This window comes from Thermobia domestica, chromosome 17 (assembly GCF_964235325.1).
Source record: "Thermobia domestica chromosome 17, izTheDome1.hap1.1, whole genome shotgun sequence".
NCBI lineage: Eukaryota > Metazoa > Arthropoda > Insecta > Zygentoma > Lepismatidae > Thermobia > Thermobia domestica.
The window spans coordinates 98,290,913-98,306,571 of NC_137470.1; the positions used below are offsets into that span (position 1 = coordinate 98,290,913).

General features: G+C 34.3%; 1 protein-coding gene across 2 annotated transcripts in view; it reads left to right on the forward strand.

Annotated features, from left to right (window-relative positions):
• LOC145674596 (uncharacterized) overlaps positions 1 to 15,659 on the forward strand; it is a 45,040-nt gene that overhangs the window by 25,772 nt on the left and 3,609 nt on the right. For both annotated transcript variants that reach the window (XM_081744813.1, XM_081744814.1), the window contains 2 exons: positions 10,259 to 10,340; positions 10,821 to 10,900. In XM_081744813.1, coding sequence (XP_081600939.1) covers positions 10,259 to 10,340; positions 10,821 to 10,900 — 162 coding nt within the window. The remainder of the gene's footprint in view (positions 1 to 10,258; positions 10,341 to 10,820; positions 10,901 to 15,659) is intronic.

A 15,659-nucleotide genomic window follows, 5' to 3' on the forward strand; every position in this document is an offset into this window, starting at 1 on the left:
AACTTTTTGGTTTTTCCCACGCGTTGTTTTTTTTTTTCATTAGACATCACTGTCTAAATCCGATTCTTCTTCTGGTCTATCCGAATCTTCGTCATTTGCACTTACAAATGGTTTCAAACGTCTTATGTCAACAGAATCTGTCTTCTCTTGTCCTTTCTTAGTCTCGTATCTCACTTTATATGAGTTATTATTCAACTTTTGCACTATCACTCCTCGAATGTTATATCGCTTTCCAAAACAAGCCGGAATGCCTGCTCTTGGCATTTCACGAATCCAAACTTTTTGTCCCACGTCGAAGTTTGGTTGAGAGAATTTCTTCTCAATTTGTTTCTTTTGGGATTTGAACCGCTTCTGCAAATTCTGGTACGCGACCTTCCTTGCTTCCTTCACATTTCGTATCCGCTCTTCGTTTTCCACATACTCACAAGGTATGTCCAGATCCTGTTCCAAGAACGTTCTGGGTTCACGCCCTGTAAGCAAATAGTAAGGCGAGTATTTTGTCCCGTCATGAATCTGTGTATTCATGGTAAACACAATTGAAGGTAAGATCTCGTCCCAGTTTGTAAACTCACGGTCTATATAGTGCTTCATAATTTGTTGAATTGACCCGATGGCTCTCTCCGATGTTCCAATCTGGTAATGGGCATCTGTATTGGCAAAATTTAACCGCATACCAAACCTTTCAGCCATCTCTTCCATCACTCGGCTCCGGTGTGTGCTGTGCCGGTCCATCGCAAGAATTTCAGGAATCCCATGTTTTGTAATTAATTCTTCAAAAATTGCTTCTGCTATAATTTCAGAAGTTATAGCAGGAACTGCTCTTGCAATTACGTATCGAGTAGCGCTATCAACAAATACAATAACATATTTATTCCTGTGATTCTTCGATCTTTTAAACGGCCCAATCTCATCCATAGTTACATGCTGGAATGGCATATAACTCGGGTATGTTTGCGGATGCAGTGGTGTCCTACCAGCTTTACGTTTCAGGATTTGGCAACTGATGCACTGGCTGACCTTCTCTTGAAAAAATCTTTTCATGTTTGGGAAATAGATGGATTTCAATGCTCGATTATAACACTTGGTGTAGGAATAATGTCCTCCTCCGTATATCGAACAATGCAAGTTTTTAAAAACTTGTTCCCGCAAAGAAAAAGGAATGCATAATAGGAATCTCTTCCCATTAGCCATTTTCTGAGTTCTGAAAAGTTTTCCATCCTTAATCTCATACCAGCGTGCCTGTTTTTCTGCTTTTTCATCTGCTTCTTCCGGATGTTCTATAGCCTTCATTATTGAACCGAAGAAAGGGTCTTTCCGTTGCAACTCAGCCACATTCACATCTTCGTCGAACGTGATGTTGACTTCAAGGTCTTCCATCTTGACTGGTAATGCATCTAGATCGATGTCTTCATCAGTTGGTTGGATGTTCGTGTTTCTTGATAATACATCGCTAGGATTTTTCTCTTCTGGACAATGTACTGGCGTGTACTGGTACTGCGCCATCTCTAGACTATACCGTAACAGTTTCGGCGATAATTTTGGCGTTGTTTGAAGGTATTTTATACACCTGCAATCAGTGTATAGCTCAAATTCTTTATTGTACAAATAATAGTTAAATGCTTTGAAAGCACTAACCACGGCCAAAATTTCTAGTTCCACTATATGTCTTCGTGTTTCGTTTGGTCTCAATACTCTACTATAATACGCTATAGGTGTCCACTCTCCATTCGATTGTTTCTGCATTAGTACAGCCCCTATTGATTTTGTAGATGCATCCGTATACACTCTAGTTTCCAGCTCTTCACGGAAAGGTGCCAATAAAGGTGCACTCATCAACGATTCTTTTAGTTTTTCAAAACTAAGTTGGTGTTCTTCCGTCCACACAAATTTCTGGTTTTTTCTTAATAATTGTTGAAAATTAGATGTCATTTCCGCGTAATTTTTACAAAATTTCCTCACATAATTAGTCAAACCAAGGAATGATTTCAACTCTTTCGCGCTTGTAGGTGGCTTACAAGCTTTTATTGCTTGAATCACTTTAGGACTGATTTCGTAACCAGCTTCGCTCACAATGTGACCTAAAGCCATTACCTTCTCTTCCATGAAGTGACATTTCTCTACTGATAACTTTAACCCATATTTCCTTAACCTTTGAAAGACTGAGTGTAACACAGATACCATTTTCTCCTGATTATTTAAATATATAAATATATCATCCATGTAAAATGACACCGCCTCCGGATGAACGTTAGCTAATGTCATTGCCATGATTTTTGTATATATAGCGGGCGACTGAATGTAACCCATTGGGAGCTTAGAGTATTGATACGCTCCTACGCCAGGGATATTGAATGCAGTATACTTCCTAGAATCCTTAGAAATTGATACCGTATGATAGGCACTCTTAATGTCCAACACACTGAAGTATTTGTGACCACCCATACTTGTAAGAATTTGATGGATAGGCGGCAACGCCACGGAATGGAACCGTACATGCCGATTCAGCATTCTACAGTCCAAACAGGCCCTAATCGATCCGTTTGGCTTCTTTACGAACAACATAGGTGAGTTATACGAGCTATTACTTTCCTCGATGATGTTTTGTTCGAGTAAAATGTTTATCTGTTCTTTCACTTTATCTTTCATGGCTATCGGTATTGGATACTGTTGACGTCGAAACGGAACTTCCGTTTCCAACTCTATCTTGTGTTCTACTCCCTTGACTCTTCCTAATTCGTTTTCTCGCCACGCAAAAACATCTGCGTAATCGTAGCACAATTTCTCTAATTTCTTTTTGATTTCTGGTTTAGTATTCTTGCCAAATTTTAACCGTGATTTATCGTAGTTTTTTCTCGCCTTTAACACTTCTTCAATTTCATCCTCTAATAATCCTTCTTTTCTTAATTCCGATTCATTCATGCATGCTTCTGCATCACCAATTTTTAAATTTTTTGTCAACATGATCGTCTTATTTGACGGATTGATAACTTCTAAACACTTATTTTCATTCGACAAAATTACTCTAGGTACAAATATGTTATATTGAGACTCTAATAGCTTATCTGGCTCTAATAGAAATTCATTGTTCTCCCAAGAATTAACTAGGTTAACCTCGACAGTTGTCCTAGTTCTTGGTAACAATTTCACCCTATGACCAAGAACCCATTTTGGCTTTAAACTTGATTTAATGCTAATTGCAACATTATCAGAAACTGTTCTGGTTTCCTGATCGTTTCGACAATGTTTAATGGGTTTCCCAAATCTTTGAACAATAATTTTACTAGTTCCATAATCAATTCTACAATTTTGTGTTTGCAAAAAGTCATTCCCAATCAACATTTGATATGGGAAGTCTTTTATTATTCTAAAAGCCTGATGAAACGTTTGATTTAATATTTTGAACTTAACTATGGCTAATTTGTTAATTACCAGCGTGTTCTGCGTGATCCCTTTGATCTTAGTTTGTTGTGGGATTATTTTTGCACTCGGTGGCACTAATTTCTCGTTTATAATTGAAATTTGCGACCCACTATCGAGTAACGCTTCGATCTTTCTATCATCTATTTCTAATGGTAAATATACCATGTTGTTGTCTAAATTCACTGAGGCAATTATTTCTCTTATTCGGACCTTTCGGTTGCCTGTAAATGCGCCTCTCCCATTTACAGATGTGTTCCGTTTAAATTACTCGAGCCTGGTGTTTGATAATAAGTAGTACCATTTACTTGTGCTGGTACCACTTGCACAAATCTCTGCTGATTCGGGTTTTCGAAATTATAAGACTGGTGACAACACGAATTCTGACAATTCCCTTGCCAGTTTCCTTGCTGACCACGTCCTCTATTGTTTCTCCAAAAATTTCCTCGATTACCACGCTTACTGTAATAACGGTTATTACCTCTATTGTTGTTTTGATTCCTATCACTATTACTGTGCCAATTCTTATTTCTATTTCCATTTCCACGGTAATTATTTCGATAACCACCTCTATTCTGCTTATTATTCCTATAATACTGATTTTTCCCTTGTTTTCTCGCGTTATTCTCTTGTTTCTCGTCGTCTTGTGTTTTTGCCGACAATGCTAACTGTAATTTGTCTATTTTCTTTTCTAATTCCGCGATTTGTGTAATACTCGGAGGTTCCTGTTTAATCTTACTTTCTTCTTTATGTTTTCTTACAACCACATGATCTGAATCAGATCCGCTCTCCTCATCTTCTACCTGCTCTCTAATTTTCTTTACAAGATCTTTAATTGTAACTTTGCCAGATTCCTTTTTTACACGCTTTGCTATTTTACACTTATTCTTTTCTATCTTTTGCAAATCCTCCACGAATTTGTCTAAGCTAGAATATTCACGCGTTCCTACCTTTTCCATATAGTATGGATGTAGACCTCCAACTATAATACCTATCTTCTTGATATCATTCATTTTTGAATCTAGTCGTTCACAAAGAACGAGCATGTCATAAACGTAATTAATTACAGCTTCGTCTTCATGCTGTAACCGCTCCTTAATTCTATCTTCAATGTCTATAGTTACATTAGATTTCGTAAACTCGTCTACTATTTCAGACTGCAATTGTTTATACTGTATTTCTGCCATGTTTCTCCGTTTCAGGAACAACTTTATCCATTGCCTCCCTACTCCTTTGAAAATATTGGGCAGTAACTCCTTTCGTTTGCTTTCGGCGATGCCTGCCATTTGACAAGCATCGTCGAATTCATCGAAAAACGACACGATGTCATTATCGTTCTTGAGATCGAATTTAGGCAATTTATTAATATCTGCGTAAAACGTAATGTTAGACGCCATCGTAAACTTCTTATTTTCACTATTTACTAATTTCGGATCTAAATTTATGATTGAAGGAAAGTCTTCCGATACAGATTTCGTCACCGGACTACTTGGGAAATTAAAAACTGGTTCTTTACTCAAAACAATTTTAGGACTCGCGACTTTATCGTGACTACACGCAGTATTTTGTCTTTCTGGTGTCCTCACACCAAATAAATTCACATCAATATTTATTCCCTTACTCGCTTTCTGTGCTCTAGTCAACACAGTTCTTTCATTCATTTAACTTAATACTTAATTCAACTTTAATTACGAAGTGAGGGTGGGTGGTGAGGGTTAACGTATTACTTTTTCTACTTGAGTCAATTGCCTTTAGTCATTCGAGATCCGAACCATATCTCGTCTTTGAGTGGTGAACGATTATAATACAAACTCTTAACATACTAAATAACTTAAATCTAAACCGAACTTAACCATAACCTAATAAAATATCTTCTTAACACTAAAATTATTCCATTTCGGGATTCGAGTCATAGCTATTTTCACCATAAGTTTGGTGCGACCTATTTTTAGCACTGTTCGGGAATCGAACCAAAATATCTCCACCGTAAAACTGCCCTGGAATCGCTACAAAAACCAGCATCTCTACCATAATAACCTTCCACCGTCGTGCCTATATAGCATGGGGATGACATGTAAAATGACGGTCGAAGATCGCTGCTACTCACCATCTAGAATGAGTAGGTACAGGATGACGGAAAGAAACCACATTAAATGACTTTGAACTAAAACTGTGTATTTTCATTAAGCTTGTGTATTATTGTGATTGATCGTCGACTGAATATAATCGCAAGATCACATATCTTTAAGCAGCTAGGAAGTTAACCACGATGAACTCAAACATAGCTGAGATACACGTACCTTTATACAGCTGATGACTGGAACTGCTATCGATGTTCTGGACGATCTCTGTATGGCTGCCAATAGTCTAGAATGGTTGACTATTGTGTACCATTATCTGCTATAATGGTCTGTTGAACTATTAGATCTCCTGATCTAATACTGGACTTCGAATCACAGAGAAGTGACTACTGTGACATGAGCAACTATGTTACTGCTCAACGTACGATGATCTCTTATACTCAACTCTGAGACAAATGCTCGAAGACTGCTCCCCAGAGACTGATCCTTCCAATCTCTCAATCTCTAAAACTATAAGGTTTTATACGAAGATTCCAGACATCTTGGAATTCATTCTCGTCGACTTTCTGTATATTTCAGCTATTGGTAAAACGTTGGTTTCACCCGAATTACATCGTGATCAAATTCTCAGACTTACAAATTTCTGCGAACTCAACGATTATATCACAGTCAAAGTGTGTCAATGTTACAATGTGACAATCTGATGACAATTCAAAACATTACAAATACAAATTACAATATCTTACAAATCGACGACCAAGCGTCTAGCCGTAGAACATTCATTACATACACACAACATTGATGTCAACACATAAACACACACACGTGTTTACGTTACGTGATAACACTTAGTTTCTTAACATTCAATTTTATTAAATATACTTTCCTTTACCAAAATAATATCTTTTTAAATAAATCAATGACATGCCTTCACTATATATATATATATATATATATATATATATATATATATATATATATATATATATATATATATATATATATAATCTATCGTATGTTACCTAGTTGCACAATGAGCTATAAGGTAAATAGTAAAGTATGTATATATGCAAGATTATTACATTTTTCTCTTTGTTCTTAAAGTCATTTTTGCCTGAAAAATCAAGGAAACTATATATCATACGAGTTCAGTTGAACACATTTGATCGGAATCAAAACAGGTGTAATGGTAGATCTTGATCTGCTATATAGATGTGTGACATGTTGTGCAGGATATGGGTTTCCGAGTTATAGGCTGTCAAATTTTGCATCATATTTTCGAAACCAAAATCTCATATGTATGTAAAAGGACCGATAGGGATCAAATTTGGCATAATGGAAACATCGACCTGCAGTATGAGCGGATGAAATACTATGTTCTAGAGGTTTTTGTTCCCCGGTTAGGCTCAATAGGACTTTTAAATTATTGGAGTTAACAAAATTATAATAAATGCTATTCAAATAACAATTAATGGATCTTTAAAAAAATACTAAAATAAAAATAAAAGTAAAAAACTTAATGAAGAATACTTTTTACGACTAGACATATTTCACTTGTTCTTTTATTACTTGACTTATATGTAAACTGCTCTCTCTTTCTCTGTCTCTGTCTCTCTCTCTCTCTCTCTCTCTCTCTCTCTATATATATATATATATATATAAATTGTATGTTTTTATTGTTGCTAATTTTGCTGTTGTTAATATTTACAATGATTTAGAGTCTTTTCAAGCACCGAGATTCTATAAAACGTCGACCTACATGAAAAATGAAATATTTACTATATTATTATTATTATTATTATTAATTCTGCCTTTTGCCAGGTCCTGGGATTTTTCTTTCATTATGATTTGGGCCTGGAAATGTTTCTTCCACATTTCTCGATCTTCAGTTTCCTCTTTTAAATTCTCAATATTTTCTTCTATTTTTCAAATCATTGATCAGTTATGTTCAGGCTATTCCTCGCTTTCCTTCCATCTTTCTTTCTATCGCGGTATGAAGAATACAATTTCTTTGTAACACGTGTCCAATACAACCAGCCTCTCTACTACGAAGGATGTTGGCTAGAAGCGTCCCCTTCTCTCCTACCTGTTTCAAACTATCTTCATTTATTACTCTGTCTGTCCGTTTTATGTTCTGCATCTTCTTCCAATACCACACTTCGAAGCTCTCTAAATATTTCTTCTCTAACTTCCGTAATGTGCAAGTCTCTGAATTATAAAGTCCAATACTAAAAATATACGTAGCTCTTGACCAACTTCTTCCTTAAGTCTGCTAGCTAACAGTGATTTTTTTTTTCTTGTTGAGTACTTTTTTGGCTATAGCAATTTTTGACCTGATCTCACTTGTACACAAAGCATGTATAGTCGAAATACTTCCGAGATACTTGAAGTGATCGACCTCTTCAAGTTCTTTCTGTTCTACTCTGACACGTAACGGCGCGTTTCTACAGGATATTCTCATAACTCTTGATTTTAGATGTTGATTTTCATTCCATATACTTTCCCAGTGTCAATTATTTTGTCAATCATATCCTGTAGTCCTTTTTCTGTTCTAGCTACGATAACCGTATCATCCGCATATCTGATCTTGTTAATGATCTACACTCCAATCTTGAAATCTCCAATTCCCATTAATGCTTCCTTCATTAATCATTCACTGTAAATGTTTAATAATTGTGGCGACATACTACATCCTTGTCTGACTCCTCCTCCAATCTCCACACTATTGGTATCTCCGTCATTCAAGTGCAACTTTACTCGTTGTCCTGTGTACAGGTTGCGAATGAGTCGTCAGTCTCTCCAGTTCAAACTCAATTTCTTTAAGTATTTTCAGAAGTTTCGTCCAATTAACCCGGTCGAAAGCTTTTCGCCAGTCGATGAAGTACAAACTCATGTCTTCCTTTACATCAAAAAGCGCGTTCTGATATATTCTCATCAACCCAATAGCATCTCTAGTGCCTTTTCCTTTCTGAAATTGAAATAGATCTTCCTCTAACATACCTTCTATCTTAGTTTCCAGTCGCCTGTTCAGTATACGCGCAATGATTTTTCCAGTGTGGGAAATAAGGCTTATGGTTGTGTGATTGCTGCAATTCTTTGCTTGCTTTTTCTTGGGTAATGCAATCATTGTGACATCAAGAAAATCCTTTGGCTATTCTCCACTCAGGTAAATATTGTTAATGAGTAAATTCAATACTTTCATTGCATTGTCTCGTAGTTCGTTGAGCAAATCTGCTGGTATGTCGTCGTTGCGTTCAAATTTCCACGCTCTCCCACTGATAACTCGTGAATCAAATTTAAGCACGTGCCATAAGTTCAGTATGGATGACCATATTGCAAATATTACATACAAGTTCTATTAGTTAATAAAAAGTCATGAAAAAGTAGTAGAGTGCTCACTCTTGGCGTAAGGAGTTCCTCGTTTTATAGCAACCCATGTGATGTTTTGTGGACAACATTATGTCCACGAGTTTTCTCTGGGTTCTCCCGTTTTCTCTCTCATTTCCCAATCCATAATCATTCTCATTAGTTAATTATTAGTTTCCTTTAGCTTCAAGGGCATAATCATGACGACGATAAGTTAAAGACTTCGGGAGTTTGAAAAGAACGAACATAGAAATATCTTTATCCAAAAATGAAATTCAAGTTCAGAGCAGCTGAATATTTCGCAAGTATTGTAGTCAACGTTTTACAGGTAAAACCAGTATACCAGCAATTGTATTTAATTAGGACCATATACTCTACATAAATGGAACTTAACTCTTTGTATAATTAAATGCATGGCTTCTCTTTATTAAGATCACTCAAAAATAAGTAATACAAAGTTAATTATTTGGAAGTAGTGAGATGTACGTTGTCGTTGATCTTATTAAAGGTGAATATAATACCAACAGATGAAACTTTTACTGTGGTTGGGGTGCAAAATCACTATACAAGTATTGGACCATATGTGAACAGATTAGGTAGAAAATTATGGTCGAAGCGATCTATCATTTCTCTCAGCATACTAAAGAGCTGGATCGGAACTCTCAAATATTGTCATTTTCTTAGATTTAGCTTCTCAAGGCAATGCATTATAGCACCTTTTTCTCATGTCTTTCAAATCTTGCTTGCATTTTACCAGTGGTTGGTCTTCCAACGCAGTAGAATTCCGATGCCTTCAGTGCTATTTGTTGTGGTTAAGGAAGTAGAGAAAAGAGGGGAGAAGAGTGGTGAATCCTATGAGTTACACCTGTCTCCTCAAATCATCAATTATGAAGCAATACACTCTCCAGGTTCGAGAAAGTGGAAGATGTATCTCTGGAGAAAGGAACAAACGCTTGCCGGTGGATTATATTCTGCGACAAGCCAATCTACTCATTTTTTTTATTTCATCTTCTGATGATGGTACTTTGTGTTTTCCTCCCACTTTCTTCCTAAAAATGTCTTTTCTAAAGGCTTACCGATTTGAATTTTCATATAGATTTGGTGCTGGAAAGCAACGTTTAGCTTAAAAAAAAGATTGGAATTCAATGTCATTTGCATTAGTGGCCAAACAAGTGGTGTGTTGAACCCACCGTGAACGTCTTTCTATGGTATGAGATGACATGTACATGGTGAACTTTTACAATATGGAACTTACTTCACTGACTTTTGTTATTTTTTATTTATGCCAATATTTTATTTTAAATGCTATTTTTTTTTTAAAAAATATCTTTGTTCTCTGTGAGATTAGAAACTACATTTATAATTTCCACTAATCTCCTGTATACTAATTTCAGTGACCCGGAGATTGTTGAAGAAAGACCAATGGAATCATTCACTGATCTTGACATATTTCAGTATAGAGCCGACCGCCTGCTGGTAATATGTGTAAAATTGCAAACATAATTGTGGTATTGTTTCAGATATCAAATTTTTACTTTTGCCCATTAGTCAGTAGGAAAGTAGATTATATCAATAAAACTCTTCCAAATAAAATTTTAATAATTGAACAAAATTTTCGTTTTGAACAAATTTACATTCTACTAATTAACATAAAATTTAAATTTGACCACTGAGCTTTCTGATGGAACTGAAATTTTACTGCAACTGAATAGGATTCCACGGTAAATAACTTCATAGACATATTATTACTTGATTCAAACTCGAAAAGTTTTCGATATTTAGAGCGCAAGTTCCATTTTCAGTTTAGACTGCTTTATTAAGTAGTTTTATGTATGTTTGCGTATGTGAAATCGCTCATACTATATTTATATTTCATTAATTATTTATTTTATAACATTGCTCTTTTATGGTTTTGTTTTAAATACTACACCAGAACAGTCTTTTTTAAAATTTCAGCTCTACAATGAAAGAGAATACTTTAGGAATGACTACGATCAAGAAGATGAAAGAGCATCTACGATCTCCGTTGTGTCTAGGTATTATGATCACTCCTTTCTACAATTGTCTCTTTTTGTATCTAGAGTTCTTTTTTAAAATTAGTACGTTGCCTGAAAGTCCAATTACACTTGCAAGTACGTATGAAATAGAAGAAAGGGAATATCCGGTTGCAATGATGTAAACACACTTTGGGGGAGATGGTTGAAATTAAGCTCAAATGTAGAATAAACTGTAAATACTATATTCTAAAAGCAAATTGTCCTAAAATGGATGGAACTTACTCATAAAAGAGCTTGAAACATTAACGATAATGCCAATTGAAAACGAATGAAAAACAAGTAATTCCTCCCCTTATCTCAAAAACCAAAAGAGGGAGATGGCTGAAATTCAGCCCAAATGCAGATGAGAGTATGTAGATTCTATATTCGAAAATCAAATTATCCTAAAATGAATGGAACATAGTAAAACATCACGAAACATAAACATTAAACTTAATGGAAAATCAGTGGAAAAAATTAAGTCGTCCACATATCTCAAAAACTATAATAAGTGCATGGCTAATTGAAAGCTTAATGCAAAGACATAATAAAGAGCTTAAAAACTATGTATAACACGTAAGGTAAATATGGCTACAACATTGCCAAAAGTCAAGTTGTTTGAGCAAAATCAATAATAAAGTATACGGATTTTCTGCGAATTACCCAGGCGCCCCGCGCGGAGGTTACATGATTGAAATATCTCACATCTGGATTTGGAATTTAACTCGATTTACCACGCAACATGATTTTTGACCTGATGACGTGACACAGTTTGGTCTTTATGGCAAACCGGATAGGTCCTTTCATGAGGAATGATATGGTAACTGGACTGTTAGTTAAAATAACTTAAACTAAATAATTTTCTAAAACCTTAAAATGATACATATTGTTAAAGTATGGCTTTTGATTTCAGTGTAAATTAGTAACTAAATCTAAATTATTACAATGTACAAGTAAATTCTTTAGTACAACTTGCTATAAAGAGTAAGATCATAAATTTACTCAATTGTAACTTTGCTTTAGAAATACACTTTAAAATATTTTATAATTTGTTGTAAGAATAGAAATAATAATGGTACTATTAGTAGTAAATAGTTTAAAATAAACGATTCACATTTGTAATGTTAGTTATTAAAAGAATAATATTTCAGATTGTCGGGGAAGCTAAACCACAAACAAAAAGCAAACATTTTCCATGTTCGGTTCCTTCTTATTACCTTACCTTCAATATGTTTTGTAGAGTAGGCCTGTTAATAATAAACTTCACAATTTAACTTTTTGTTTTATATTATACCATTAGATCGGTTTCCTTATTAAAAACTTGGGAAAATATATTAACAAAAATTTAAAATGTCGACAGACAGAACACTTAATAATCATAATCTTATTATTCGTGATTCCAGCGATGAATATTTATACTGGTAGCACAATATCGAAGACTCATACTTGGAACCAGAGCCGGATTAAGGGAGGGGCTCAGGGGGATTGTAACCCCGGGCCTCCAGATAGACAGGGGCCTCCAATCGAATTAAAATCTCAACTGGCTATCTAAAAGGTATCATGAAGATACTATCATCATCATAAAATAAAATATGACCAAAAATACGAAACATATTCCCTTAACTCTCCCACTGCATTTTCATAGAAATGTATTCCGTGAGGTCAGCAGGGGTCACATACTTTTTGTATCCCCGGGCCACTAGATGGCTTAATTCAGTCCTGCTTGAAACTAGTTATTCCTAACATACATACAATAAATAGTGGCATTATTAAGCCTAGTCAGTGTTGCATGTAAATTAACCCAAGAAGTACATGCTATTCAAAGCAATTTACTTTTCGAACATTTCTTTAAAAGTGGAGTAGACAACATAGATAGTTTTCTATAAATAAAATAGAAAAAGATTTTCTATAAGAAGAACTGTACATATAATGATAAGTCATTCAAATGATACTGTTTCAGTGTTATATCCCCTTTGAAGAGCCACGATTTCGTGGTTTATAAGTCCCCAATTTACTAACGCGCCAATCCCGGTTCGATTTCTAATGGGGACGAAACATATTTATTGTATTACCTTTATTCGAATGTGACTCAGAGGTTCAACCATCCTCTGTAAGAAATGGAAACTTCATGAAATGTGGGAAATAAAGATGTCAGTTCTGACTAGACTCTTCCTGTATGTGCTAAATTCTAGAAAGTGTAGACCCTAATACACGTAAACCTAATTGAGTTGCCTCGAGTACCAGACACAGCGGAAAAGGCAATTGATAATGAGACATAAGAAAACATTTTGGGAATGAATTAACCAGAAACTATATATAAAACATGCCATTCCATCATTCGTTGTGCGAGGCAAGGAAAGATCCCTGTAAACCATTAAATCGGGATGGCTAGTCATAAGGTTTGAATTAGTAACCTTAGAATTAAGGAGTGTAAACGGCAACAATCCTGCCATATTCGCTCGGAGAAAAATTAAGGGGAATAAGTATTTTACAAAATAGCTCTGTTTCCTCCAAATTACATTATTTTCACTTTCTCTAATAATATTTTTTGAACGATTTGGGCAATATGAGCACTGTTTGCTTTAACATAAAAGGAACGTGATCAATAAAATGGGTTATATTTTTCTTTTCAAATTTTAATTTAGAAAACAGTGAACGAGAAAGGTATGTATTTGCTACGGCGAATTCCTATGTATGCTATGATGGTGAATTGCCATGAAATGGTGTTTGTAGTCTCATGTCCCATGTTTAGTGATTTAGGATAAAAGACAAGGATAGTTCACTATTCGTGAAAAAGTTAGCAGAATGAAAATGTGAAGGAAAATGATAGAAATCCAAGAAATGTAACGAACATGATTTTGCTATCCACAAACTCATATGGCTGAGGGTCGAACTATGGGAATTTTATACGCTTTTGTTCACAAAAGCCTAGACTGTCTTTCAGAAACTACGTCCAAACAATGACTTTAGATCCTTATGAATTCCCTTTATATCAAGATCATTTTCCCTGCATTTTGCCACAGAAAAAGGTAGAAATTTAACCGTAACATTTCTGTATGTATATTCCAAATTTGTTGTAAATGAAAACGTAATTTCCGTACAAGAAAATACGGTAACTTTAATCCCCAAATTTGATACATGATTTGTAATTTAAATCTAGAACGAGATGGGATTAGGAACAATAACTTAACTACAAATAAACTGCAATGATTTCAGATATGTTTTACGCAAATTATGAATTGTTTCGCCACCAATTCGAGTGTGCGCACTACATGCTTTTGTGCAGTTAGTTTCCTTGAAACCAAAACTAAGGGGAAATTAATTAATGGAGTACCGAAACCAGCAAGGTAAAAGCAAGATTATTTGAAAACACACCAATATTATGTAGTAAGATGTATTTCATTTTATGCATGTTTTACCTAGAAGGTTGGGAGGAAAACCGGTCTTCGTTTCTAAAAGGTTTGAATAACTGAAGAACAAAGTAAAATCATATTTACCTGCAGTGTCAGTGCTACAACCTTCCTAATACAGTGAAATTTTTATATGTTAGAATATAATAAGAACAGAAAGTAAAGTAAAACTTGAAACACTGATATGCGTTTAACATAATTTACTGAGCATACTCGAGTTTTTTTCTTTCTTTAAACACTTTTAAATACAAACCTTTAAAATAATCATTCTTTCAGTAAAGCAGCTAAACACTTTTGTAACTTATTTTCTTTTGTACTGTTCTTTTGTAAGTAGTATCAAGTAATTCGTGAGAAGTCTTACAAGTAACTCTGTAATTAGTATTTAAAATAAACATGCGACACTGATGTGAAGAAGTCCTTAAAATTGCTACTCTATAAAGATATTCTGATTTATTTGTTACCTGTATTTATAAATTAGGACTCAAGAAACTATTTGAAGTTAAATTTCGTACCGATCCTACTTTTCCTAAGATGATCAAATTGATTTCTTTAAAAATATGAGATAATGAATATTGAGAGTACATTACTGTCTAGTACTAAGATAATAGTACTAGAACATCATAGTACCTAGTGAACTTCGAATGAATCAGAACAAAGTTACAACGGATTGAAAATTTCACTTTTTCTCAAAAGACTTTATTTATAGAAACCTGCTTACACTATAAATACCTCTTCCAATTGAATAAATCGTTTCAGTAAATGTAAAGATCATACTACTGTTTACAGCAATTTCATATTTTGGCTACTAAAAATTTTAAGAACTGTGCATTAAAACAATCGTATTTAACTCGCCATTTCGTGGTGGGAATACTACTGTTTTAGCATATGTAAGCATTATTTTAATAATATGAAAACTTAGTGTTATGTCTGAATTTAAGAAAATTCACTTCTGGCAAAATTTAGGATTGCTACGAAATTTAGCTTAAAATGATTTGTTTAAACAGTAGTGTACGCAAAGGGTAGTTTCGGATTTTAACCTTAAGCTTGAACAAAATTATGAAAGAAATAAACATTTACTATTTTAGAAAATTTAAATGTATATATTTAAAATGATATGAACTTTGGAGAGTAAAATTTACGTATACTACTACCTTTGAATAGACACTTAAGTTCGTCTTGGCTTCTAGTTTTAAAAACAAGCTCATACAAAATCACTATATATATATATATATATATATATATATATATATATATATATATATATATATATATATATATATATGTATGTATGTATGTATACAGATAGATAGATAGATAGATAGATAGATAGATAAAGTACGGGACAAAAA